General features: G+C 39.3%; 1 protein-coding gene across 2 annotated transcripts in view; it reads left to right on the top strand.

The window, feature by feature from the left end:
* LOC132896505 (probable phospholipid-transporting ATPase IIA) overlaps nucleotides 1–25,580 on the top strand; it is a 154,626-nt gene that overhangs the window by 44,238 nt on the left and 84,808 nt on the right. For both annotated transcript variants that reach the window (XM_060937371.1, XM_060937372.1), the window contains one exon: nucleotides 22,945–23,003. In XM_060937371.1, the coding sequence (XP_060793354.1) occupies nucleotides 22,945–23,003 (59 nt within the window). The remainder of the gene's footprint in view (nucleotides 1–22,944; nucleotides 23,004–25,580) is intronic.

Raw genomic sequence — 25,580 nt, 5'->3', positions numbered from 1 at the left:
CAATTCAGTCATATTTTACCAGAGTTATGGTATCGTTGCCAGCGGGGTATGTTGCGCTCTCTGAGTGCTCTTGTTTAAGATTGTGTTTATTTTTAGTCTTTTGTATTCGAAACTATTTGTATCTGTACATGCCCGACCCCACCAGCTCTACTGATCAACTTATCGTGTTTTTAAATAAAGTCATTCATTTATTATGAGTTGGAAAATTATCCATCCATTGAGTTCCCCAACATCTCAGACTACCTGGTGCTGCAGACATCATTCTGCACGGACACACAGATGAAAACCTGGAAGAGCATGGAGCCTTACAACTTTTTATATGTGGCTGGGTTAAAGATCTGGGCATCAGGAGCCTACAAGATAAATCCTGTATTGTTTTTGCCCGTGTAAGGAGGAATTTCTGGACTTTTTGTACATGTCTTTGCGATGGTTGCTAAAACACTACAAGTTTTGGTAACGGGTGTAAACAAACCACAGCTGCTCGATTCTCAATCCTCCCTGCTCTTCTCTTCCAGCAGGCATCACAGATCCATATAATTTACCCACAAACGTATTTATTTATCTCTCGCTCTCTCTGTGTGTGTGTGTGTGTGTGTGTGTGTACGCACACGTGTGCATGCGGGGGTTAAATGTAGAGGAGGAATGTGACAAAAATAAAGGCTTGTTCTTAATTTACCCACAAATGTATTTATTCCACTTGAAACGTGTACGGCAAACCAGCTACCAGATTTGGGACACTACAATATCCTGAACTATTTAGTATTTGGTTTCAAACTTAGAAAAAAAAAAGTTCGTGGCCCAGTGGCTGAGAAACACTGACCTAGCATATACTAAGTAAGTGTCGAGAAAATATCAGGAACATGATGCTGGACAGATGTGACTGGACATTAGTATCGGGTGAGCATAGGTCTGAATTGATTTGACAAATTTTCCCATCCAATATCCTGACTGATTTTTTACAACAGTGTATTCTGGCCATTATAGGTAAAAAACAATATATATATAATATGTATATATATAAAATACGGAGCTGAGGGAAAGGATAATATTCCGAGAAATTCTGAGAAAAAAACTTGGAAAAATGGCGGGGTTTTTGTGGTCAAGGACTCGGATCGCTTCACTTTGCAAGGTGGGATCAACATCACACTAGACGCCATGGCTGAGCTGAGAGTTAACGGAAGCACAGTCTTTCCTCCTCGATCACGCAATATAAAAGAATAAGTCACCAAAAGATTTTCAACTCCATTTCCCAGAATGCACTGCAGCCGGGAAGCATGTGATTGGTGCGCTTCCTGTACGCGATAGAAGGTGAATGTATAAAGTGCACAGCTATGACACATATTTGGGTCGTTGTAGGTTAAAAAAATGGAGCTGGGGGAGGGGGTAATATTTTGTGGGGGGCCCTTAATTTCTGAGATTAAAGCTAGATGTTTTTTCGATTTCATAAAATCAGTGAAATTTAGTTCCCTCTGAAATTTGGTCATTGTTATACATGTTTATTTCTTATCATTACATGATGTTTACATCATTCTGTCACTAAATGAACAGCTAAACACACTGAGGTGCTCGCCGAGCGCCGATATTTATTAGTTTGGTCCTGCGTTTCCTTTCCTTTGTATATAATATAACGTCTTTTCTTCTCGCTTTCCGTTACTGTAGTCGGTCTTTTACGTTTCATTCGCACACTTGCGTCCTCCATTTTTCTCTCCTGTTTCAAATTTGTATCCCTCAATGCCTTGCGCGAACAGGGGAAGCCCACCACGTCATGCATGACGTAGTATCTTGAACTGGATCATGGTGAAGCAGGAGAAAATAGCGGAGAATTTAGGGCCACGTGGCCTTAAATTCATTAATTGTTTTATTTAAAAAAATTGGAAGTCTGTGATTCGAATTCAGTAGCTTTTGGTCTACTAAAAAAATAATTGGGTGTTGGGAAAATTCTTTTTATAACCTACACTTGAAAAATCTGAAAAGCAGTATAGCTTTAAAAAGTCACAAATTTATGAGAGGGGAAAAAAAACCATGGAATTTCCTCCTTGATCAAGCAGTATAAAAGAATAAAGCAGACTACATTTCTCAGAATGCACTGCAGCCAGGCTCGTAAATTTGTGATTTTTAAATCTCAGAGAATTTCTGAGTTTTTCTTGGAAATTCTGAAGGTTTTTTTTTTTAAGCCTACTACAATGGCCCTCATATGCCGTCATAAATTTTTGACATGCCTTGAGCATGTGTGATCCTGATAAAACACAGATATGGGAAACAATGTCAGGACACAAACTCACTTGAAGAAAGCTGCCATCGTTTCTGTGGCGTTTCACTGTAACAGCAGAAGGTTGCAGAGTTGTTTGAGCGTTAGTGTCACATCAGTGTCATGTATCAGCTCATCGGTGTCGCCAGACCCATTATATATTGCACATTATATACTGCACATGCCCCAGTATATATTTGCTGTGCCCCAGTAAAATTTTCTGATCACATTTCAGAAACAGTAATGTCTTTGGCACTGCGGAATAACCGTATACGACCAACGCGTCCAAATTGCACCCAGCTCGTCTCTGTTAAATTGCTGGCGGAACACTCATCACGCAATTAACGTACATATATCATGTGAAACCGCACAACTTGAGCTTCCCAATCAATAGGATGACAATTGTTTCCCATATGTGTTTTATCAGGATCACACATGCTCAAGGCATGTCAAAAATTTATGACCGCAACAATTTGTCTCCAACTTCGGACTGATATTTTAATGTAGCTTACGTTACATAGTTACAGTGGTGCTTGAAAGTTTGTCAGCCCTTTAGAATTTTCTATATTTCTGCATAAATATGACCTAAAACAACATCAGATTTTCACACAAGTCCTAAAAGTAGATAAAGAGAACCCAGTTAAACAAATGAGACAAAAATATTATACTTGGTCATTTATTTATTGAGGAAAATGATCCAATATTACATATCTGTGAGTGGCAAAAGTATGTGAACCTCTAGGATTAGCAGTTAATTTGAAGGTGAAATTAGAGTCAGGTGTTCTCAATCAATAGGATGACAATCAGGTGTGAGTGGGCACCCTGTTTGATTTAAAGAACAGGGATCTATCAAAGTCTGATCTTCACAACACATGTTTGTGGAAGTGTATCATGGCACGAACAAAGGAGATTTCTGAGGACCTCAGAAAAAGCGTTGTTGATGCTCATCAGGCTGGAAAAGGTTACAAAACCATCTCTAAAGAGTTTGGACTCCACCAATCCACAGTCAGACAGATTGTGTACAAATGGAGGAAATTCAAGACCATTGTTACCCTCCCCAGGAGTGGTCAACCAACAAAGATCACTCCAAGAGCAAGGCGTGTAACAGTCGGCGAGGTCACAAAGGACCCCAGGGTAACTTCTAAGCAACTGAAGGCCTCTCTCACATTGGCTAATGTTAATATTCATGCGTCCACCATCAGGAGAACACTGAACAACAATGGTGTGCATGGCAGGGTTGCAAGGAGAAAGCCACTGCTCTCCAAAAAGAACATTGCTGCTTGTCTGCAGTTTGCTAAAGATCACATGGACAAGCCAGAAGGCTATTGGAAAAATGTTTTGTGGACGGATGAGACCAAAATGGAACTTTTTGGTTTAAATGAGAAGCGTTATGTTTGGAGAAAGGAAAAGACTGCATTCCAGCATAAGAAACTTGTCCCATCTGTGAAACATGGTGGTGGTAGTATCATGGTTTGGGCCTGTTTTGCTGCATCTGAGCCAGGACGGCTTGCCATCATTGATGGAACAATGAATTCTGAATTATACCAGTGAATTCTAAAGGAAAATGTCAGGACATCTGTCCATGAACTGAATCTCAAGAGAAGGTGGGTCATGCAGCAAGACAACGACCCTAAGCACACAAGTCGTTCTACCAAAGAATGGTTAAAGAAGAATAAAGTTCATGTTTTGGAATAGCTAAGTCAAAGTCCTGACCTTAATCCAATCGAAATGTTGTGGAAGGACCTGAAGCGAGCAGTTCAAGTCCTCACACCAGATACTGAAAGCAAAGGTTCACATACTTTTGCCACTCGCAGATATGTAATACTGGATCATTTTCTTCAATAAATAAATGACCAAATGTATTTGTGTCATTTGTTTAACTGGGTTCTCTTTATCTACTTTTAGGACTTGTGTGAAAATCTGATGATGTTTTAGGTCATATTTATGCAGAAATATAGAAAATTCTAAAGGGTTCACAAACTTTCAAGCACCGCTGTATGTCGGTACATGATATATTTTTACAAATTATTGCTAAGATGTACAGCAGGCTATCCCACTATCATGCTATTTACGTTGCCAGATTCCAGACAATCCACACAAGTATGAAAAGATATTTCGGTTGCCATGCTTCCTATAGTGGCATACATTCGAGAATATGGAAAATTCATCAACACAGAGTGCTTTTCCTTGATAGAAAAACCTGATGTGAATGCGCAAATATTATCATAACCTAGACTGTCCTGGAAAAAACAAAACCTAGATTATGTCATTATAGCATGTAGATGGATGGCCCTTTCATGACCATGAGCTTAAAAGTAAAGACCCTGTGGTTAATTTAGATCGATAATATCAGGAATAGAGTTTTGGATGTTTTTCTGCTTCAAGGTGCATCACCGTGGGCAACTTTGTCCCTGAATATAAAGCGCATATTCTGTACGTCTGTGCGTGTCCATGTGAATGTAGGGAACGCGCATGTAGCCAAGCACGCGGACTTGGAGAAGGAAGGTACAGTGAAGCTACGCAAGTTCACGCAGCAAATGTATATATTTTTAAGTGAAGCTGTATGCACATTTTAAGCTTTCAAAAAAAATATGGGGGGGGTGTGTCTGTGTCCCAGTCGAGCTTTATGTCTAGCAACGCCCCTGTATCAGCTGTGATATCACACTTCTCGGACTTTCAATAACAACGTGCTACTTACAATTGTGACACATTTCCTGTTTTGGAATTTTGCACGTCAAGTTTCCATGAGCAGCGTCGACATCCGTCAGACGCTCGTCCCCGTCTGCACGGCGTCTTTGAGATTTACAGCCTCTAAACTTCCACAGCTCCGAGTCATTTCAGGAGACGATCGTTTGCAAACCTGCACCATTTCCACTCATACAAAGTCTGTGTAGCAGACGTTTCGCACCAGAGCAGCGAGTTCCTGAGCCTTTCTCCAGTCTGCTCGAAGGAGCTTTACTTTACTCTTGTGTTCTTGCTTATCATTGACCTTCATCTCCTGCAAACTTTGAGTGTAAAACACCACAATCGCCGCCGTAGTGAATGATCCGGCAACGCAGGATTTGTGGTAAATATAATGCAGAAGTGTTTGGACAATAGGCCTGTGCTGCTGAATGCTGGATTCTGATTGGTCAGAAGTGTTCATTCATTTTCTATAACGGCATAATTTTTGTATATATGGGTCTGTCTCAGAAACTGGGTACTGTGGGGGTACCCCACTAAATATACTCTGTCAATAAACTGTACGGTTTTGAATGGTGATGTTGGTTTTAATTTGAAATAAAATGATGAAAGAAATAATACAGATAAAACTAAATCTTTGATGTGAATAATCTATTCAGAAATCGGCAAAAATTCCATGTTAAAAAAATGGCGGCTTGATCTGGGACATAAGCGGTTGACCACATCGCATTCCCTTAAAAAGGTTGTAGTCCACTGAAAAGTCTACAGCTATCACGAATTGTATTTTAAGTTGTAACTTTATACACCTAAGGATTGGTGCGCTCACAGAATAATCATAACCGTAATAAAACGTCACGCAAAATATTTGATCACCGTCGTAACTCTATTTTCCGCAAACCCCAAACCAATAAGATCGTGTGTTTTGATTTAAACGGAAAGCCTCAGGGTCGAGGTCACGACCTCACCAAAAGTAGGAACTTAAAATCACTACGCCATATAAAAATTTAGTTATAAATCTGCGATTTTGTTTTTTAAAACGAAAGCTGAAAGTTAGGTATAGAATATGTTTCTTACAGAATATGTTACGATGGTAGCTGGTCTTGTATGAATTTCTGAGCTATAAAATGAGTTGTGGTCTATTTTTTACCGTCGCGTGTTATTTGTGTGCGGGGAAGGACACACATTAACAATTTGCATGTGTAGAATGGAATTTTCCGCTCCAGCAGTTAGAAGTTGATCGTGGTTCTATTTACGGTCGCTCTGTTACGCGGGTGATCTGTTCGGATGTTATCGCTGAAAAGGTGAGTTTTGAGTTTTATTTTGTTTTAGTCTTGCAGTATAAGGCAATAGAATGTTTCTTTTTCATCTTTCTTTCATATTTCGTAGTGTTTGCGTATTTTTGGCCAATATTTTGCAACCATGGTCAATTTAGATCGAACTTTTGATAGAATCTGCGGCCAGTCATTTTGCCCCGCCCCCGCCTCACGCTCCGTCCGGCGCGGTAGTGATGTCCCGTTGCTCGCGCGCCGCAGCAGAGACCTGCGCGACCTTCAGCCGGTACAGTCGCTGTTCTTTTCCCACCGCCGTTATTCTCATCTTTCCGGTGTGTTCTTGATTTTTCCATTGTGTCCTATTCCACCATATCAAATACCCAAAATTTATCATATTATTCATATTTAAGTGAATAATCAATTCAGTCATCATAACTTGGCATTTTTAACCCAAGCAATCAAAAAGAGGAAATTTATTCAATATTTTCACTCATCTGTGAAGGAGGGGCTTTAATTCTTCATGATGGAGTTATTTTATATGTAAATCAGTTTTACAAAAGCATTTGAATTGTAGTAATAAAAAAATTTCCACAGTGGAGGCCAGATAAAGCAAGATGTTATCTTTATTCTTATTAAACATGACAGAAGAAACATTGAGTGTTAGGTAAATGCAAAAAAAAAAAAAAAGTAAAATTCGAAAATTTATTTTTTGACCATAATGTCCCAAATGAGAGACCAGTTTCTGAGACGGACCCATATATATACCGTATTTTCTGGACTATAAGCCGCTACTTTTTTCCTAGGTTTTGAACCATGCGGCTTATACAAAGGTGCGGCTATTCTGTGGATTTTTCTTCCACCGCTAGGGGCGCTCTAACCGGAAGCAGAATCAAAAATAAGATAGACGAAAAATCAATGCAAAGAAGAATTAGCAGATCTTTAGCAGATAGAACACGCACGACAAATTACTAACTGGTAATTATTTTCAAATCCAGCGAAGATGATTAAAGTGACTTGTGGTTTCAAACACAAGAGAAATGAAGGTAAATAAATACCGGTTATTTTCTCTTGGTTCTGTTCCGTTTTAATCAGCAAAGCTGCTGCCGTGTTAAAAGGCACTGTTCGGAAAGAATCTGTTCAGGTACATACATGTACATTTACAGTACAAAATCGTTCTGTACATGCAGTAAATATCTAATTTTTCAACATAGATATTGGCGGCTTATAGCCCGGTGCGGCTTGTATATCTTTTTTTTATTATTTTTTTTTAAATAGAGCGGATGCGGCTTATATACAGGTGTGCTCTATAGTCCAGAAAATACGGTATATATATGTATGGCGATATTTTCCCTTTTTCGCCAGACTCGATAAAGCTGTAACTTTCAGCTTTCTGATGCCGGGAAGTCTTCAGTCTAACATGACAAACTGCTTATTAACTTAAAAAGAGAGGCTGGTGATGGGCTGAATGTTTACAGCTGCTATAACGTCACTGATTTTCGCAGACACGCAGAACTGTAAATGAACAAAAAGCACATGTCCTTCTGTCATTATTAAACAAAATTGTAATCGTTGGCAGATTGGTGTGGAAATAAAACCTCAGGTTTTAACGGTACATCCTGCCGTGTTTCATTACTCCAGCTCGTCTTTTAGGATCGTTAGCTCATCTGGCCGTAAGGATGATGAGCTGTTGCCATGGCGTGGCGTCCGTCGTCCACAATTCATTGTGGACGACGGACGCCACGCCATGGCAACAGCTCGTCATCCTTACGGCCAGATGAGTTAAATCACATCATCTCCGTCAACTCTCTACAGATTTTCATTCTGATTGTTTTTGTTTGATCACTCTGCACAAAACTTTGGTTGTTGTTTTGTCAAATTTTTTGCTAACGAGTTACTAATCAGGCCAAATTAACGCATTTTCCAGGCCTCTCATTAGAATCGTCACTCCCTTCTTATTCGATTTCAGTTCTGATTGATGCTTTGCGTAGATCTTCGCTTGAGGAACCAAACTCGGTCGTTTTGTTTGTTGATGTTCCTGTTGTTTACAACTTTGTTTACTTTCAGTGAAATCTTCTCTCCTTCAGTTCTCAATGCATTTCAGTTCTGATTGTTTTATTTGAAAGATCTAGACCTTCTGCACAACACTTGGTCATTTGTATTGTCAAATTTTGCTAACAAATTAGTAATTGGCTCAACTTGACAAACTTTCTTCTGACTAGAGTTGTGTCTCCTCTCATATTTATCATGCAAATTCAGTTCAGATTGATGTTTTGCGTAGATCTTCCCACGGGGAACAAAATGTAGTCCTTTGTTGATGATCCTGTTGTAAACAATTAGTCGTGGAGGTTGGTCCTGTCTCGCATCGTCACATTTCTGTTCTGTTTGATGGTTTGGTCGTCATGGTTGTTTTGATGGCAGGCCAGATGAGCTACTACATCCTTGACATTCTGTTTGGTTTTTTTTAAGTATGTAAAGGTGCCATTTTGATTTTGAAAGGACACGACATGCTCATATCTGACTTAAAAATGAATGCTGTGTCATGTTCAGTTCGAAGCGTGGCTCTAGCGCATAGCTGGCTTGTATTTTACAACAACTAAGCAACCGAGCAGGGTGACTACCTGCGTCAGTCTGGCCAGTAGGAATGTTAAAAATATCAAGTAAAATTTGCATTCAAGGTAGGCATGTAATGATGTATCGTGCAATGATTGATTGATTTGATAGATCGCGATACAAATTTATAACGATTCAGATCGATGAAAAAAATGAATTGCGATTTCTGATCAGGATGCGTAATCTTAGTTTATCTTAGCTGTAATCGCATTGTTTAGACAGCAGAGGGCACAGTAACGTATAATGGCAGGAATACACGTGACTTCACTGTAGGCGGAAGTCACACAGCTCTAATGCCACGAAAACACAAAGGTTTAAAACGTGAAAGAGGTGTTTTGTGATTGTACAAATGGATTTAATAAGAAATCAGAGCTCTCTCTCTCTTTGCTGAGGACACGAAATGCTCGTGGCTAGAGCCACACTTCGAACTGAACATGACACAGCATTCATTTTTAAGTCAGATATGAGCATTTCGTGTCCTTTCTGCTGAAAGATAAAGAAAAGAGAAGCAAATGGAGGCAGAACAAATGTTCATAAGTTTATTAAGAAAAGGCAGATTTGTGATTCACTTCATTTTTAATAAAAGGAATATTTTAGCGGTGTAGGAAATGGGTGCCCGCCCCACCGTCCGTCGCGGTCAGTTTGCAGCAAGGGCGGAATGAATTTATAAGTTGCCAGCCCCACGGGCGGTCCCTCTTTGAGGGGGTTCATCGTTCTCTCGATATTTCATCATATTGAAGGACTTTTCAAGACATTTTCACTAGATTCTGTTGGTTTGTTTACTGATGCGGGCGCGGCCATATTATTTTCGCTTAGAAATGAAACGAGCGCTCTGATTGGCTGTTGCTTCGGAGGTTCAGCCAATCAGAGAGCTCGATACACAGAGCTCAGTGAAAGTCTCCCCAAGTCACATCTATGTCTGTGACTTTGAAAACCAGCGTCCTACCACATGAGTTTTGTCAAAACATCACGTAAAATTGATTGTTAATTGTTCCAAATATCTGACGATGTTGTATGACTATCTTGGGATAAAACCACCTGAACCAAAGACCTCTCAAAAACGAAAACCAACTGAAGAAGAGAGAAAGAAAGCACAACAAAAATATGATAAAGATAAGAGAAGGAGAACTGTTGTGGACAGTTGGAAGCAAGAGTTTGACTGGCTGGTATCCGACGACAACAAACAAACTATCTACTGTAAGGTGTGTAGAGCTGCATATGGGCCCTTGTCTAAACGAAAAACCCCAGATAGACTTAGGAAATATGCCAATGGAGCTTTTGTCACTGGTTCTATCAATCTGAAGCATGATGGTTTGGCTGATCATGAGAAAACCATGGGTCACCGGGAAGCCAAGATGTTTGTAGATGGCAAGAATAAGCCTGTTGATACTAGCCTGGGAAATCCCATGCTGCTTTGCACAATCGTTCCGATCTGAAAAGGCAGCATGGAAACTATGGTCTAAAGGCTCGCCTGAGTTAGGGAGCCAATCAGAGAGTGGGGAGGGGTGGAAAGACGGTGATGCGTACTACTCGACAAACGGAAGCTTGTAGTTTATTTGGGACTGTTTACGGATCACATTTAACATGGCGGCGAGCGATACGAACCAAACTTTCGATCAAGCTTTGTCTTGCACAAACGGCAGTAATCGTTCGGTGCCATTGTTTTCCTATTTTTGTTTTGCCTTCTCTTTCCTTCTCTTCTTCGCCTCTTCGTCGCTCTAACTACGTCACCGGCAGGGGTTAAATTGGGATTGGTTATGTGGGGGGGCTCTGCCTCGTACCCGCCCCTGCCCCCGCCGCCCTGCCCCAATATACTTTTTGGAAAATAACCCTCTAATTTGATAACCATATCATATTGCACAGAGATATACACCTTATCTGTGTGTTGTAGGCCTATGTGTGTCTTGTAGTGCCCCCCTACACATTATGGCAGTTTGAATGTAGATTGGTTGGCCAATGTAACAGATTGTACAGGTTGTTGTACATTGGTTTGAAGGAAATGATTAGCGGGGGGTCTGGGGGTCCTCCCCCAGAAGTTTTTTATTATCATACATGTTATTTGCTGAATTCTGGTGCATTTTAATAAGTTGTTAGCTGACTTTACAGAGGTAGGTTGAGCAATATCATGTTAAATCTTGTCACATGCCTACAGGTGAAAAATGTGAAGGAGAAATGTTCATTGAGAAAATTTGAAGGCTTGCACAATCTTAAACCAAAACAGTTGATTTATTTTGGAGGATAAATGTTAAATATGCCAAAACACTGTCGGTCAAATTGTCAATCAAATATATTCATGCAGTGAATGCAACCAAATACAAACAACACTATAACATTGGAAGCATTTATTATTATTGTTATTATTCTGTATTCAATTATTTATTTGGCATGTGGTGCTTTTTGTATTGTCTAGAACATACATAAGATGAGCATATTATAGCAGCAAAATAGAAGCACAATCATTTGAATGCAGCAAAAGTTTTGCTGCATTCAAATGATTGTGCTTCTATTTTGCTGCTATAATATGCTCATCTTATGTATGTTCTAGACAATACAAAAAGCACCACATGCCAAATAAATAATTGAATACAGAATAATAACAATAATAATTACACTAATAATACACTAATAATATTAACAATAAATAATAATAAATTAACATTAAATTAAATATTAACAATAAATAATAAAACACTAATATTAACAATACAGTGAACATAATCATTATCATATTTTTTATTATTAAAAACAAAATATCAAATAATACTGAAGAGGGGAAAAAATAATACTGATCTAAATATGTTGTGTTTTTATTTTTAGACAGTATGTGTTTTGCTAAACACATACTGTCTAAAAATGAAAACACAACATATTTAGATCAGTATTATTTTTTCCCCTCTTCAGTATTATTTGATATTTTGTTTTTAATAATAAAAAATATGATGCTGCCCACCTTTTGAAGAAATCTGTAAGCTTCCTCCTCTTTGCTTTCCTCATTTTTAACCTTTAGCTGCTGACCTCTAAAAATCCAAGACAACAAAACAATTTATTAACCTTCTTGTATAAAAGTGAAATTGACTGTATCGACAGTTAATTAAGGCTAGAGCACAAGACGAGTGTTTTGTTTATGTTTGCCAAAGGTAGCTAACTTGAGGCAACGTTAGGCTCAACTTTTGGTCAATCTCAGTAGCTAACTTTAACTGACATCTCCCCCTTCCCCCTGGCTAATTTCTGTCGATAACTAGGGACTATGGAAATTGAACTCGCCAAATGCACAGACAGTTCGTTCAAGCACCTCTGATGGATTAGGATCGTATGCAGGTAAAAGGGGAGACGGTGTACGGAGAAAATTATAAACAAGTCACAACGCTGAAACACAAGCCCAAAAACCCGCAAACCACGACTTCTGATTTTTTTTTTAAAGCGAGCTCACAAAAAAAGAAACCCCAAAGTCGCTTATAAAAAGCGGAATTGGCAACCCACGCAGTGTTCCAGAAACCAGAATCTCTGATCGCAAGTTGTGTTCTAAATAAAAAAAAAAAGTTCTGTTCTAAATAGCTTTGACAGGTCGTCTTGTTATCAGGAAAACTATGATCTATCTCATAAAAGTCATGGGTTTATTGATTAATAAAACGATATTTAATTATTCAGAACTGAAAATCGTGAAAAGGGTTTGTTGCTTTTGATGTGTGCGTGATCATATGCCATCCGCTCCGAGCTTATGTGCCGGGGCTCAGCCCCGGACAGCCCCGGCCCAATTTAACCCCTGGTCACCGGGTACAACTGCCATGATTGGCCATGGGCTACGTATACGCCAAATGATAGACATTCGCAACGTCCAATAAACGGCCGTTGACAATCGTAAATCACACCTCCCCTACGAGAAATTCAATAGGCGGATTCCAGACCATATTTCACTTGTGATATGGTCTGGTGTTAACCAGACTATGTTGATACACCTGCTAGTAAGGCATTACAGTCAATGAATAGGTCTGTTTTTGACAAGTTATGCCCCTTGTTCCGTAACGTCCATGCTTTGGCCAAGAAATCCAGACCCATCACTGATTATGTGCGGCTTGGACAGCTGGATGAGCTGAAAGGGGTACCATCCACACAGACCTACAGAAATAAGACAAGTGCTAAGGAATTCCTAGTAGCCATTGCAGAAGTTGAGAGAGGTGATATTGAGGGGAAACTTGAGCCAGCAAAATTTTGCACAGTCATGTCTCATGTCTGATAGACAGGAACTCAATCAAACGTAGGTCACATATACATTTATAGTATACATAAACACCAGTAAGAAATCAAAACTAAATTGAATATATGAAATTACATGCATGATACAACATTACATGCATTGCCTCTTTTACAATTTTTCGAAAATTATGCGATATTACGGCGGATTATAGTTGAAATTTGGGCAGGCAACTTTTGAGCAGGGCAGGCCACTTTTCAGAGTCGCCTGCCCTGTAGTCTGGCTGATATTTTCCATGAATTTCCTACACTGATTTTTACGGAAGCCGAGAGAGGCCCTTCATATTTTTTTATTCACCTTGTTATCCCGAGATAACGACTTAATTAATTCAGGATCTCGAGAAAACAACACAACTAATTCGAGATCTCGAGAAAACAAAACCGTTATTCCGTGATCTCGAGAAAACAAAACAATTATTCCGTGATCTCGAGAAAACAAAACCGTTATTTCATGATCTTGAGTAAACAGCTGAGAAATGGTTCATTCAGGTGCGCCAAGAGACTTGTGATATGCTGACTTTGGGGCTATTTCTCATTCTGTATAGACGCAACTTTGGTCATTAGAATGTCTGGAATAATCGATCACCTAATAAGGCAATATTTTGATCAGGGGTTGACACAGGGAGAGATTGCATTAAGTCTTTTAAAGGGGAACAGAGGGCAATATATAGAGTAAATATAACAATAAAACACATTAACGAACCTTATTCAAGACTTACAAAAGTTTTTTTGTTCTAAGGTTGGAAAGTTAGTGTTTTGAAAGTAGCTTGAGCAAACTATTTCCGCAGTTTGAACAGCCCGCCATGATATTAATTTTATCCAATCAGAATGCACGTTCATTTTCTCTGCGTAACACTCATGACGTATGTATGTGCCCAGTTGTGTTGGCTCATTGAGGTTGGGAATAGCACGTGTGAAATCCCTGTTTCTGCCTCTTGCGACGATTTCGCAAGTCCACGGGTGGCGCCTATCTCATAGCAGCAAATAAATTCTGCTGGACTCGTGAGCAACTCCACGTTACATTTTCCACACGAGCACCACGCCGTGTCACCTGCACGCAGACGCTCTGCCCCACGCTCGCCATGCCCATGGTCAGCATCAGTCTCATCCTCGCCGTCATCCTCGCTTTCTTCTCTTATTTCATCACCGGAGTCGAGAGGACCTCTCCTAGGTTCAAACTGGTACCCTTCTAAGCCATAGCCTGCTTGCAGTGTGTCTTGCGGGATCTCTTCGTATGATTCGACAGAGCTGTCGCTTTCACTTGATGCGCCCGACGCCATGATTACACGCTTATCTCCTCTATTTCGGAGAGTTCCGCTAGTGCAGTGGGTAGCGCTGACGTCACGGTCTTTTAAAAATGGCGACTCTTGTGCGGTTTAGCGTATAAAGTATTATATTTACAATTACCAAGATATTTCGTTGTTTTCTAGTATATAAATTTGATAGAATACTTAAGAATACGTTACTTTGTCACATCAGCAACTGTATATATTATATTTGGTACCCCTTTAATAAGGGATAATTTCAAAATTAGTCCGCAGCACCTCCGCAGAAGACTGACCCGGCTTCGTCTCTACCGACGGAGATACAGTGATCCAGCTGAGATCATGAAATAACGGTTTTGTTTTCTCGAGGTCTCGAATTAGTTGTGGTGTTTTCTCGAGATCCTGAATTAATTATGTCGTTATCTCGGGATAACAAGGTGAATAAAAAAAGATTATATGAAGGGCCTCTCGCGGCTTCCGTAGATTTTAGTTAATTGGCGATTTATATTTTACTCCGACCTTTGCAAATGTTGGGAGATAATTATTGTTGTTGTTACGAAAATGAAACAATTTTTTTTTTAATTTAACAAAAGGAATAGTTAAGCTGATAAAGAATATGGGGGAAAATGTTGTGGTGTTTTTGGCAATAACTCTTTCTTTTTTTTTTTTCCCCCAAAAAAAAATATTGTGGGAAAATTAAATCATGAACCCAGTATCATGAATTGATTCGAATCGCAAATTGGGGAATTCAAAGTGACCCATGCTCCTTTTTTGAGTTATATCTCAGCTCTGAGCTTGAGCATTCAGCAAAGAAGGGTTTCTTTTTTATTATCATTATTATTATAATTTTTATTTATTTATTTATTTATTTATTTATTTTTAGTGGTTTTTTTTTTACTTAGTTTTTATTTATTTTCATCCACAATAATACAACATCCATCCATCCGTTATCTGTAGCTGCTTATTTTTCATTTGACAGCTGTACATAAGCTTTTTACATATATTCAAGTATTAATCAAGAAACAACACGAGGAAAATAAATTAAATTCATCTCATCTCATTATCTCTAGCCGCTTTATCCTTCTACAGGGTCGCAGGCAAGCTGGAGCCTATCCCAGCTGACTACGGGCGAAAGGCGGGGTACACCCTGGACAAGTCGCCAGGTCATCCCAGGGCTGACACATAGACACAGACAACCATTCACACTCACATTCACACCTACGCTCAATTTAGAGTCACCAGTTAACCTAGCCTGCATGTCTTTGGACTGTGGGGGAAACCGGAGCACCCGGAGGAAACCCACGCGGACACGGGGAGAACATGCAAACTCCGCACAGAAAGGCCCTCGCCGGCCACGGGGCTCGAACCCGGACCTTCTTGCTGTGAGGCGACAGCGCTAACCACTACACCACCGTGCCACCCCATAAATTAAATTAAATTAGAAAAAAATGGAAAAAAGGTATATACCCATATATATAGATAGATAGATAGATAGATAGATAGATAGATAGATAGATAGATAGATAGAGATAAGGGTTGTTTTACAATCAGGGTACAAAGTCTGTGTCACAGGGGTCCAAAATTCAAATTGATTCAAACTGGTTCTTGTACCAGTTTTTAAGTGAAGGACAAGTTAAAGAACAGATAGGCATGTGGAATAGTTTGTATTATAACAAGATTAAGTGTAGCTTTAAGCAGGGCTGGGAGAAACAAATGAAGTGATTCTCGGAGAGGACATTTTTTTTGGCAATTCAGAATCCACTACTTCCATAGTGCTTTTAAATATAAGGCTGTAAGCTTTGTGTTAGTTGTCTCTAATATTTATGTCCCAATATCTTGACCACATTTTAGGATGAAAATAATTAGATATGTTATTTTATATTGAAAAATTAGCTGTCTCGGAGAGGACATTTTTTTGACATACTGCTTTGATCAAATAGCCCAAGAGCATTAGCTCAAAATTGAGTCCAACCCGGAACAAATTAGTAACAAGCTGAATTTTTCAGAATATGTTCAGAATACCCTTAGGAATAACATACTAAAAGTCCCCGGGAATCCACCTTGTGCTCTCTGAGAAATTCAAGATGGCGTCCAAAATGGCCACCGATTGGAGATTTTTCAATATCTCAGGGATAAAACAGAATATAAATGCAATTAAAATGTTAAATTATATGTTCTCTCATACAAGCAATGCAAATTCACCATTGTCACACTGTTAAAATTAAAATTAACCAAGATTACAAGGTCATTAATGTGGAAATTACATGGAATTTGATGGTTGACATGATTGACAGATTAGCTTAGTAGGCTACCTACATACATGAACGTAATGTAAGACAACAATTAGACATCAATTTCCTTAATATTTAGGGCATCTTTAAGCTTTGATAAAATATTAAAGGGAAATTAAATTTGAGAACTCTATCTTCTAAAACTACAATGGCAAGCTGTTTCAGTACACTTCTTCAACATTCCGGCGACTTTCATGACAAAAAGGTCTGACTCAATAAAAGCTCTTGCTTATAAACAATGAGTAGACTTAAAGGTCTGATGACACGAACATGACTCTATGCAATTTCTTAAATAAACTATACAACATGGCAAACATGTTAGATTTCTGTTATAATTACATGAAAAGAAGCTGTTACGCGAATATCCAACTTTTAATTGCACAGCGCAAGAAAACTGGGTCCGTGGCTCGCGGCCATGTTGTGACGTCAGCGGGAGAACACGCTGCGGTTCACTGGCTGTTCTACTCTGGTTCTACTCAATGGAAATGGTGCATGAAAACGCCGGTGAACTCTCTAGTGCTAGCTCTTCCTCTTCTGGGAGTCTAGAATTGTGTTGATCTCTTCCGAATAGAATCTATGATAGCCTACCCTCTTTACCCTTTGCCTCTCGTTGCTAGGCGGCAGTTACATGAAAGCCGCAAGCTTTCACAAGCAAATACATGACTGATATCACGCCGACTTTATGATTACATTTATGATTATCATGTAGAATCTATAGCTCTACGTACCTTTATCTTATGTCGTTTCACAACACATGTTCTGACAGGAGGACTGTCTTTGGATCCGGCATAGCTACTAGTAGACCCTGGAAAGTTTGGGCTGGAAAACTTCAGCAGTATCTGGCAACAGATACTGCTGACGTTTTCCAGCCCATAATATGTTCAAAACCCACCAAAATGCACTTGAAACCGCTCAACTGGGCGGGAAACCTCCCAATCTGGCAACACTGTGTAGGCACTGCTGATGGTAGTAACACACGTTTGTGCTGAACTGAACACCCAAGAGATTCTTTTAAGCTGGGAAGGGTGTCAAAACAATCCAAATGGAAGTGTTCAGAGCACAGGACGGATGTTGGTGAGGGCTCCCACTTGTCACGAGTGCGCCTGACTTGCTTCACCCACTTTGCATGCAGCTCGGGATCTCTGGGAAACTTGAATAAACTTACCCCATCCTTGTGGGTTTTGGAGCAAAAGCCGGCAACACAACGCGAAGGCATAATAACTATATATATAATAATGTATAATAATGTCTAATAAAAATACTAGTAATGATAAACTGAACACCTGTCGCATCAACAACAAACTGGGAAGTTAGGAGGAAGGTTCTTTCGCTGACGTCATATAGCTCCTCCTCCTCCTTCGTCTCCTGGGTGCTGCAGCCCCGTCAAATTTGCCCAAATAGCCGCGTTTATCGTCATAACTTGTAAAATAGGCGCCTTCGTGAATTAATATATGGATCATCGGGAATTACTTTTTATGTTATAAAACATCGCCAAAGATGTCAAAAACGTGTCATCAGCACTTTAAACACTTCTCAGTGCCTCAGTTGTAATGCTTGGACCTTTGTTGTACCATCAATGAAGTAGGGAATTTATTCAAGCTTGTTTAAGGGTGGAAAAAAAATTAATCTTTGAGTTTCTAGCGCCAGTCTTTACTACTAGCAATGCCAGTGTGTTCGGACAAAAAATGACTAAACTCAGCATGACCTTTTAAAAATGACTGAACTCAGCATGACCTTTTAACATGCCATTTTTCATTTTACACCACCAATTTACTTTAATATTAATGAAAATAAGTGCTCCAACCCCTAGTAATTGTGTTTGTTGTTTTGTGAACAGAATAGGATGATACGGAGTGAACGAGTAACCAATGGATCCACACTCTATAATCGGTAGTGTACATTAAATAGCACATGTATAGATTTACAATTATAAGTCTGTAATTATTAGTCCTAAACATTAAGAACTGAAGCCATTTCAAAAACATATGCGATATCTTCATGATACCATAACGATTATTTTGTCATAACAGTCATTGTTATTTCTTCTTGGATGTGAATTTATGGGCCAGGGCGTTTCAAGTTTGATACTTGATTCAAGGATCGGACTGGATGAAACCTACACACATTCATAGTAGGGGTGTGCAAAAATATCGATACGGCGATATATCGCGATACTTTGTCTTCTGATTCAATATCGATACTCAAAATTTGAATATCGATATTTTTTCAAATAATAAATCATGTTTCAGACGGGTTGTAAATCCAGTACGACTTCCGCACCTCCGCTCCGCGAGGTGTCGCTGTGCCGCTCCCTCACTGCAAGGCACTCTTCGTCTTCTCTTTTTTCCCCGGCGGTTGCAGTGAGGGAAAAAAACAAGCAAGCATGGCTGTTAACGTAAACCTAGAGACGCCGCCGAACTTTAAGGCAGATGTTTGGAGGCACTTTGGATTCCAAAGGAAAGGAGAAAAAAACAGTGAGCCGGTGTTCTGTAAAGTTATCCTACCTCTTGGATTTGTCCTACCAAGCCTACTGCGCATGCGCGAAATCCAGGAGGGTAGGAAAATTCAACAGTAGTTTTGTCCTACCGATCAGCTGGGCTGACAGAAAATCGGTGAGTATTTCACGCATTTACCGATTTTTATGTTTTGTGCGTATTGGTCAAGTCTTTGGCCGAGTCAAATAATTTGTAATGCCTTGTTTTGAATAATAAACCGGTCTGTATGAGAACTTGCTAATTCATGTGTTCTGCGCATGCGCAGTAGGCTTCGCGCATGCGCAGTAGGAGACTAAGATGCCCACTGCACTTTTCAATGTGTTTCAGACAGTATGTTGTTCCTGCAAAATAAGCACAAGTTAAATGTTCTCCGGTATGTGTTCTCAAGTTTACAAAGAACAAATTGATATTAGTGTTAGCACTGAAATGTATGTGCAGTCTGCAGTGCAAGTTTTAAGTTTTCATAAAACAATTTGATTCTGGGGCGGCACGGTGGTGTAGTGGTTAGCGCTGTCGCCTCATAGCAAGAAGGTCCTGGGCTCGAGCCCCGGGGCCGGCGAGGGCCTTTCTGTGCGGAGTTTGCATGTTCTCCCCGTGTCCGCGTGGGTTTCCTCCGGGTGCTCTGGTTTCCCCCACAGTCCAAAGACATGCAGGTTAGGTTAACTGGTGACTCTAAATTGACCGTAGGTGTGAATGTGGGTGTGAATGGTTGTCTGTGTCTATGTGTCAGCCCTGTGATGACCTGGCGACTTGTCCAGGGTGTACCCCGCCTTTCGCCCGTAGTCAGCTGGGATGGGCTCCGGCTTGCCTGCGACCCTGTAGAAGGATAAAGCGGCTAGAGATAATGAGATGAGAATTTGATTCTGCTTGTTAAGCAGCACTGATGTGTCCATGCTTACAGAAAAGTTGAGAATACTAGCACAGAAATGGGAATTTTCTGTATGTTGTAGTGAAGCAACTCTTGGTTTTGCCAGCAGTGGAATAGAGACAAATATATGTCTGGCAAGAGTGTGTAGTTATGTATGTGAAATGTAATTTTACAGTGGTCACTAAATTCTGATTTTCTTCAGTGACACAGATATCGTGATGTGGTTGAAATTTCTTGCAATATATCGATTATCGCAGAATCGCTGTACCGTGATATTATCGTTATCGTGGGCAAAATATCGCCATAGTATCGTATCGTGAGGTATCTGGTGATACCCAGTACTGTGCACATTCATAAATGTGAACTGGTGAAGTGCCAAAAATATGACAATCTAACCAGACATGGCAAGCGAACACATTATACACAAATATACTGTTATAATAATGTGTACATTGTTATTATATAATGTTAATACACAATGTAATTAATACACACATGTTGGAATTTACTCTCCTACCCTACAAAACATGTATTCTGACCTTTGAATTGCATTAATAATTTGTTTTGGGCCTGAGATATGGGCAGATCTCCATTTGGCGGCCATTTTGGACGCCGTCTTGAATTTCTCAGAGAGCACAAGGGGGATTTCCAGGGACTTTTATGGCCCTTTTCCACTACCCTTTTTCAGCTCACTTCAGCTCGCTTCAGCTCACTTCAGCCCGACACGGCTCGCGTTTCGACTACCAAAAACCAGCACGACTCAGCTCGTTTCAGCCCTGCTTAGCCCCTAAAACTCGCACGGTTTTGGAGTGGGGCTGAAGCGAGCCAAACCGTGCCGACTGAGGCTGGGGGCGTGAGCAGACACTCCCCTGTGCACTGATTGCTGAGGAGGAGTGTCCTCACATGCCCACACACGCCCCGCGAGCACGCTGGGATCTGTAAACACCGCAAACCCGGAAGGAGAATAATTACGAATTACGAGAATTTCTGAAGCCTTATGCGCCTCGCCTCATCTATACGCTCTTGCCAGTATCTGTCCGCGTTGTCGGTGACAACAAGCCACAGCACCAAGACCAGCAACACTAACGACTCCATGTCCTCCATGTTTATTGTTTACTATTCGGGTCGTGAGACTACCGCTTAAAAGCTCACTGAATCAGTGACATACAGAGCATCGTGGACGAGTTCGCGGAGCGCAAGGCTCGTCGTATGCCCTTCAAATAATGCGCGCAGTAGGCTATTGATGTTTTATTATGAGCCATGTACAGTATGTCGCCTAATGTTTTTTTTGTTTCTGAGTTACATGTTCGTTTGAAGGACTTAATGTACAAAATAACATAGTTGCACCCCGTAGTGTTGAAATTGGTAAACACAGTGCATTCAGTGAGGTTTGCACCGCCCTCCTTTTATTTCTGACTCTTCCTGTCACCGTTGCAACCTCTGAGCGCTCATTCGTATGCCCTTCAAATAATGTGCGCAGTATAGGCTATTGATGTTTTATTATGAGCCATGTACAGTATCCTAATGTTTTTTGTTTCTGAGTTACATGTTCGTTTGAAGGACTTGATGTACTAAATAACATAGTTGCACCCGGTAGTGTTGAAATTGGTAAACACCGCAGTTGCGGACATTTTGTAGCCTAAAATGATGTTATGATAAGCTTTAATAAAGGGCCCGGTCATTTGCCCCGCCCCCGGCCCGGCTCTGACTTCTTCCGCCACTGTCACTGATGTCACTGTTTGCGCTGCTTAACGACATCACGTGACGTCCACCCACTTTCGCTAACTCCACCCAATGTGTCCACCCACTTCCAGCCAGCACGGTTCAGCGCGGTTGTAGTCGAAATGCAACTCCAACAGCCCCGCTCAGCCCGACTCAGCTCGACTCGGCACGGCACGGCTCAGCCGCGTTTGTAGTGGAAAAGCGGCATTAGTATGTTATTCCTAAAGGTATTCTGAAATTTTCAGCTTGTTGCTAATTTGTTCCGGGTATAACCCTATTACTCCTGGGCTAAAAATAGTCTGAAAACTTACTGGCATTCAACATTAAAACTTAACTATGTTTCCAATGATATGGAACCAAATATGTGTTTTATGGTATAAAGAATGATTTAAGTGCATCCCTTCTGGAGCTACCTGTGGTCAAAAAGGCACTTTTTCTAAGTGACACGAGTAATTTTGCTAAATATGACACATATTGCCGTACATTCACCAAAAATAACGTTATCACCAAATGTTTTTTTTGCATGGTAAATAGAGCTATCACAGGGCTACAATAAACAACCAAGTTTATTTAGTCAAGCCTTTAGATATTGAAGATAATAAGTGTTAAATGTGATTTTTAGCTTGCGTACCCTGATTGTAAAACAACCCATATATTACTATTAAACTCTGGCGTTCCATTTTCTCACTTCACTCTGATTTTCAGCGTCGTCGCGGAGTAAACCAGAGTACAATGACCTTTTTGAAAGCCTAAAGTGCACATACATACCTGTATATGTGTACATGCTAATGTTTTGCATATGCTTCGTATGAGGTCCCTGCAGGTTATAGGTCGCTGACCTTTTCCAAACAATTTTAGTCATTAATTTGGAGCGGAATGAGCAAACGTTGTGCCGACTTCCAGAACTCTTGTAAAGACTCATAGGAGAGTATTGTTGAGAGGTAAATGGAAACCTCAAGGTCTGGGAAATCTCAGCAGAAGGCCTTCAAGTGAAACTGAATACGAGCCCATGAATCTCCACATGTGTAATCCACAATTAACACTCCCGTCACTGGAACGGCGTCAGATAAATGCAGGAAACGTTAAGAAACCATGGAAATGCTTTTTTTTTTTTTAAAGGTATATTTCTATTCCAAGTTACTCCATTTAATGATACGTTAAGGCATTTTAGTATATTTTCAATGATGTGCATCCACAGGAGTTTGTTGTCTTTGCTCATCTCCCTTTTGGTCTTTTCTCAGGAACCATGAAGGTGAAAAGCAGTGGCATCCAGGTCGGAGATCTCATCATCATTGAAAAGGTTGGTGTGTTCATCAGCTCCGTCTTTGTGAACGTTTGTGGTTAATGTCGTCTTATCCTCATGAACACTGGAGCTTTAGAAATTTATAACGTGACTCTTAAACCAAACATTATGGTGAAACGTTTTATTTTATTTATTTAACTGAAGATATCCATTAGTTCCAGTTTAAATATTTCATGTCAGTATGAATTATTTTGGATCCTCCACCAGTGTTCAGGTAAGAATACACCAGTTTTATCTTAAATAATAGCAGAATTACACTTAATGAGTGCAAACTACTGAAAGACTAAATCATGGCGCAAAGGGCCCGTGATTACTCCGACTAATCCTGTGTACTTCCTCTCTGGGAGGTGGCAGTTGCCTTTTTATCGTGCAGCTTGTGTGTGATTTGATTGTCAGACATGTGAACTCTTCCCCCCCCCCCCCCCCCCCCCCCCCCCCCCCCCCCGTTCACACTCGCACTGAAACCCGTTTATTTATCGCTCTTGTGCTGTAATGGCGTCGTGTGGGATTGAGACCGAAGCGATAAAGTTGTGTGAAATGTTAATCTGTCCCTTGGTGACTGAGTAACGTTAATGATGATGCACTGGCATTGCAACAGGGTTACTGACACCTACACAATAAGTAAATACAAAATACTTACAAAACAAACAAACAAATCAATAAGTACTTGAATACTAAATACCTACCAAATAAATACAAGTAACTACAAAATAAATAATTGAATACTAAATACCTACGAAATAATAAATGCATACAAAATAAATAAATGCATGAATACTTTCTAAATAAATGAATACTTAAATCAATAAGTACTTAAATACCTACTAAATAAAGTACGCATACTAAATACCTACAAAATAAATAAATACTTAAATGAGTACTTGAATACTAAATACCTACGAAATAAATACAAATACCTACAAAATAAGTAAATACTTAAACACTTGAACACTAAATACCTACAAAATAAATACTTGAATATGAAATACCTACAAAATAAATACAAATACCTACAAAATAAGTAAATACTTGAACACTAAATGTCTACAAAATAAAAAACACCTACAAAATAAGTACTTGAATGAGTACTTGAAAACTAAATACCTACAAAATAAATAAATACTTGAATACTAAATACCTCCAAAATAAAAAATACCTCCAAAATAAATACAAATATTTACCTATTAAATATTACTTACAAAATAAGTAAATACTTGAATACTAAATGTCTACAAAATAAATACCTCCAAAATAAATACTTAAATGAGTACTTGAATACTAAATACCTGCAAAATAAATAAATACAAATGCCTCCAAAATAAATACTTAAATACATGAATGCTTAAGTAAATAAACTTTAAATAAATACAAAATACTTACAAAATAAATAAATACCTACAAAATAAATAAATACATAAATACTTAAGTAAATTAGCTTTAAATATTTAAATAAATAAATACAAAATATTAAACTTAAATAAATAAATACAAAAAACCTACAAAATAAAAAATGCCTGCAAAATAAATACATGAATACTTAATTAAATAAACTTTAAATATTTAAATAAATAAATAAATAAATAAATGCAAAATACTTACAAAATAAAAACGTTAATTAAATAAAAAATACTTACAAAATAAACAATACAAAATACCTACAAAATAAATACAAATATTTAGAAAATAAATACTTGTACATGAATGCTTAAGTAAATAAACTTTATTTAAATACAAAATACCTACAAAATAAAAAAAAAACCTGCAAAATAAATACTTTAAATACATCAATACTTAAAAACCAGATAGATAGATAGATAGATACGTAGATAGATAACACCGACAATATATATATACCACATACCCATACTGCCAATAAACATCTTTTATTGAGCCAGACACGAATAATATCTTGTACATAATCGTGCTGTCTTGGTGTAAAGCAGCCAGCGACACATTCGCAACAAGAAGGAAAGTAAACCTCAGTAGATAGGACTGGAAATCCGAATGAATTGTACATCATATCCGATCTGGCACGTTATTACACGTTTCATGGCGGTTCAACGCTCTGTAGCTTCCCGTTAAATACAGTCAGGCGGGAAAACACAACACCTGTTACTTAAACCTTATGGAGGATTGAGTGGGGATGAAAACTAGTTTTATTATTTACAAGAATAACATCATCTCACATCACATGTCGAAGACGCTAAATCTATCAAACTCGCAGAGCGACTTGCTGGAAGCCTGATGTTCGATGTTAAGCTTTGTGAGAAGATGATTCGGATCAGTAATTAATGCGTAAACTCGATTATAGGACTTAACTCACAAGCTCGCTTCCAGCATTCCTTTATATCGGACCATTAGTTTCTGGGTAACCAGCAGAAAGCGAGTGGGCAGCACAGTCCAGCGAGTTGGGACTTGACTGGTGTTCTGCGTAATAATTTTCATGATTTGTACCCCTGAGTTGTGTAAAAGTCATGTATAGTGTTCTCCAACGTTGATGGACTTTCAATACCAGTCAGGGCAGCGAATGATTTCCAGTAGGAAGTAGAATACGATTGAGTTTCTCTCCCTTGT

Source organism: Neoarius graeffei, chromosome 13 (genome assembly GCF_027579695.1).
Source record: "Neoarius graeffei isolate fNeoGra1 chromosome 13, fNeoGra1.pri, whole genome shotgun sequence".
Lineage (NCBI taxonomy): Eukaryota > Metazoa > Chordata > Actinopteri > Siluriformes > Ariidae > Neoarius > Neoarius graeffei.
The sequence above is the reverse complement of the archived record's forward strand: the minus strand, read 5'-3'. Positions and strand labels throughout refer to the sequence as shown.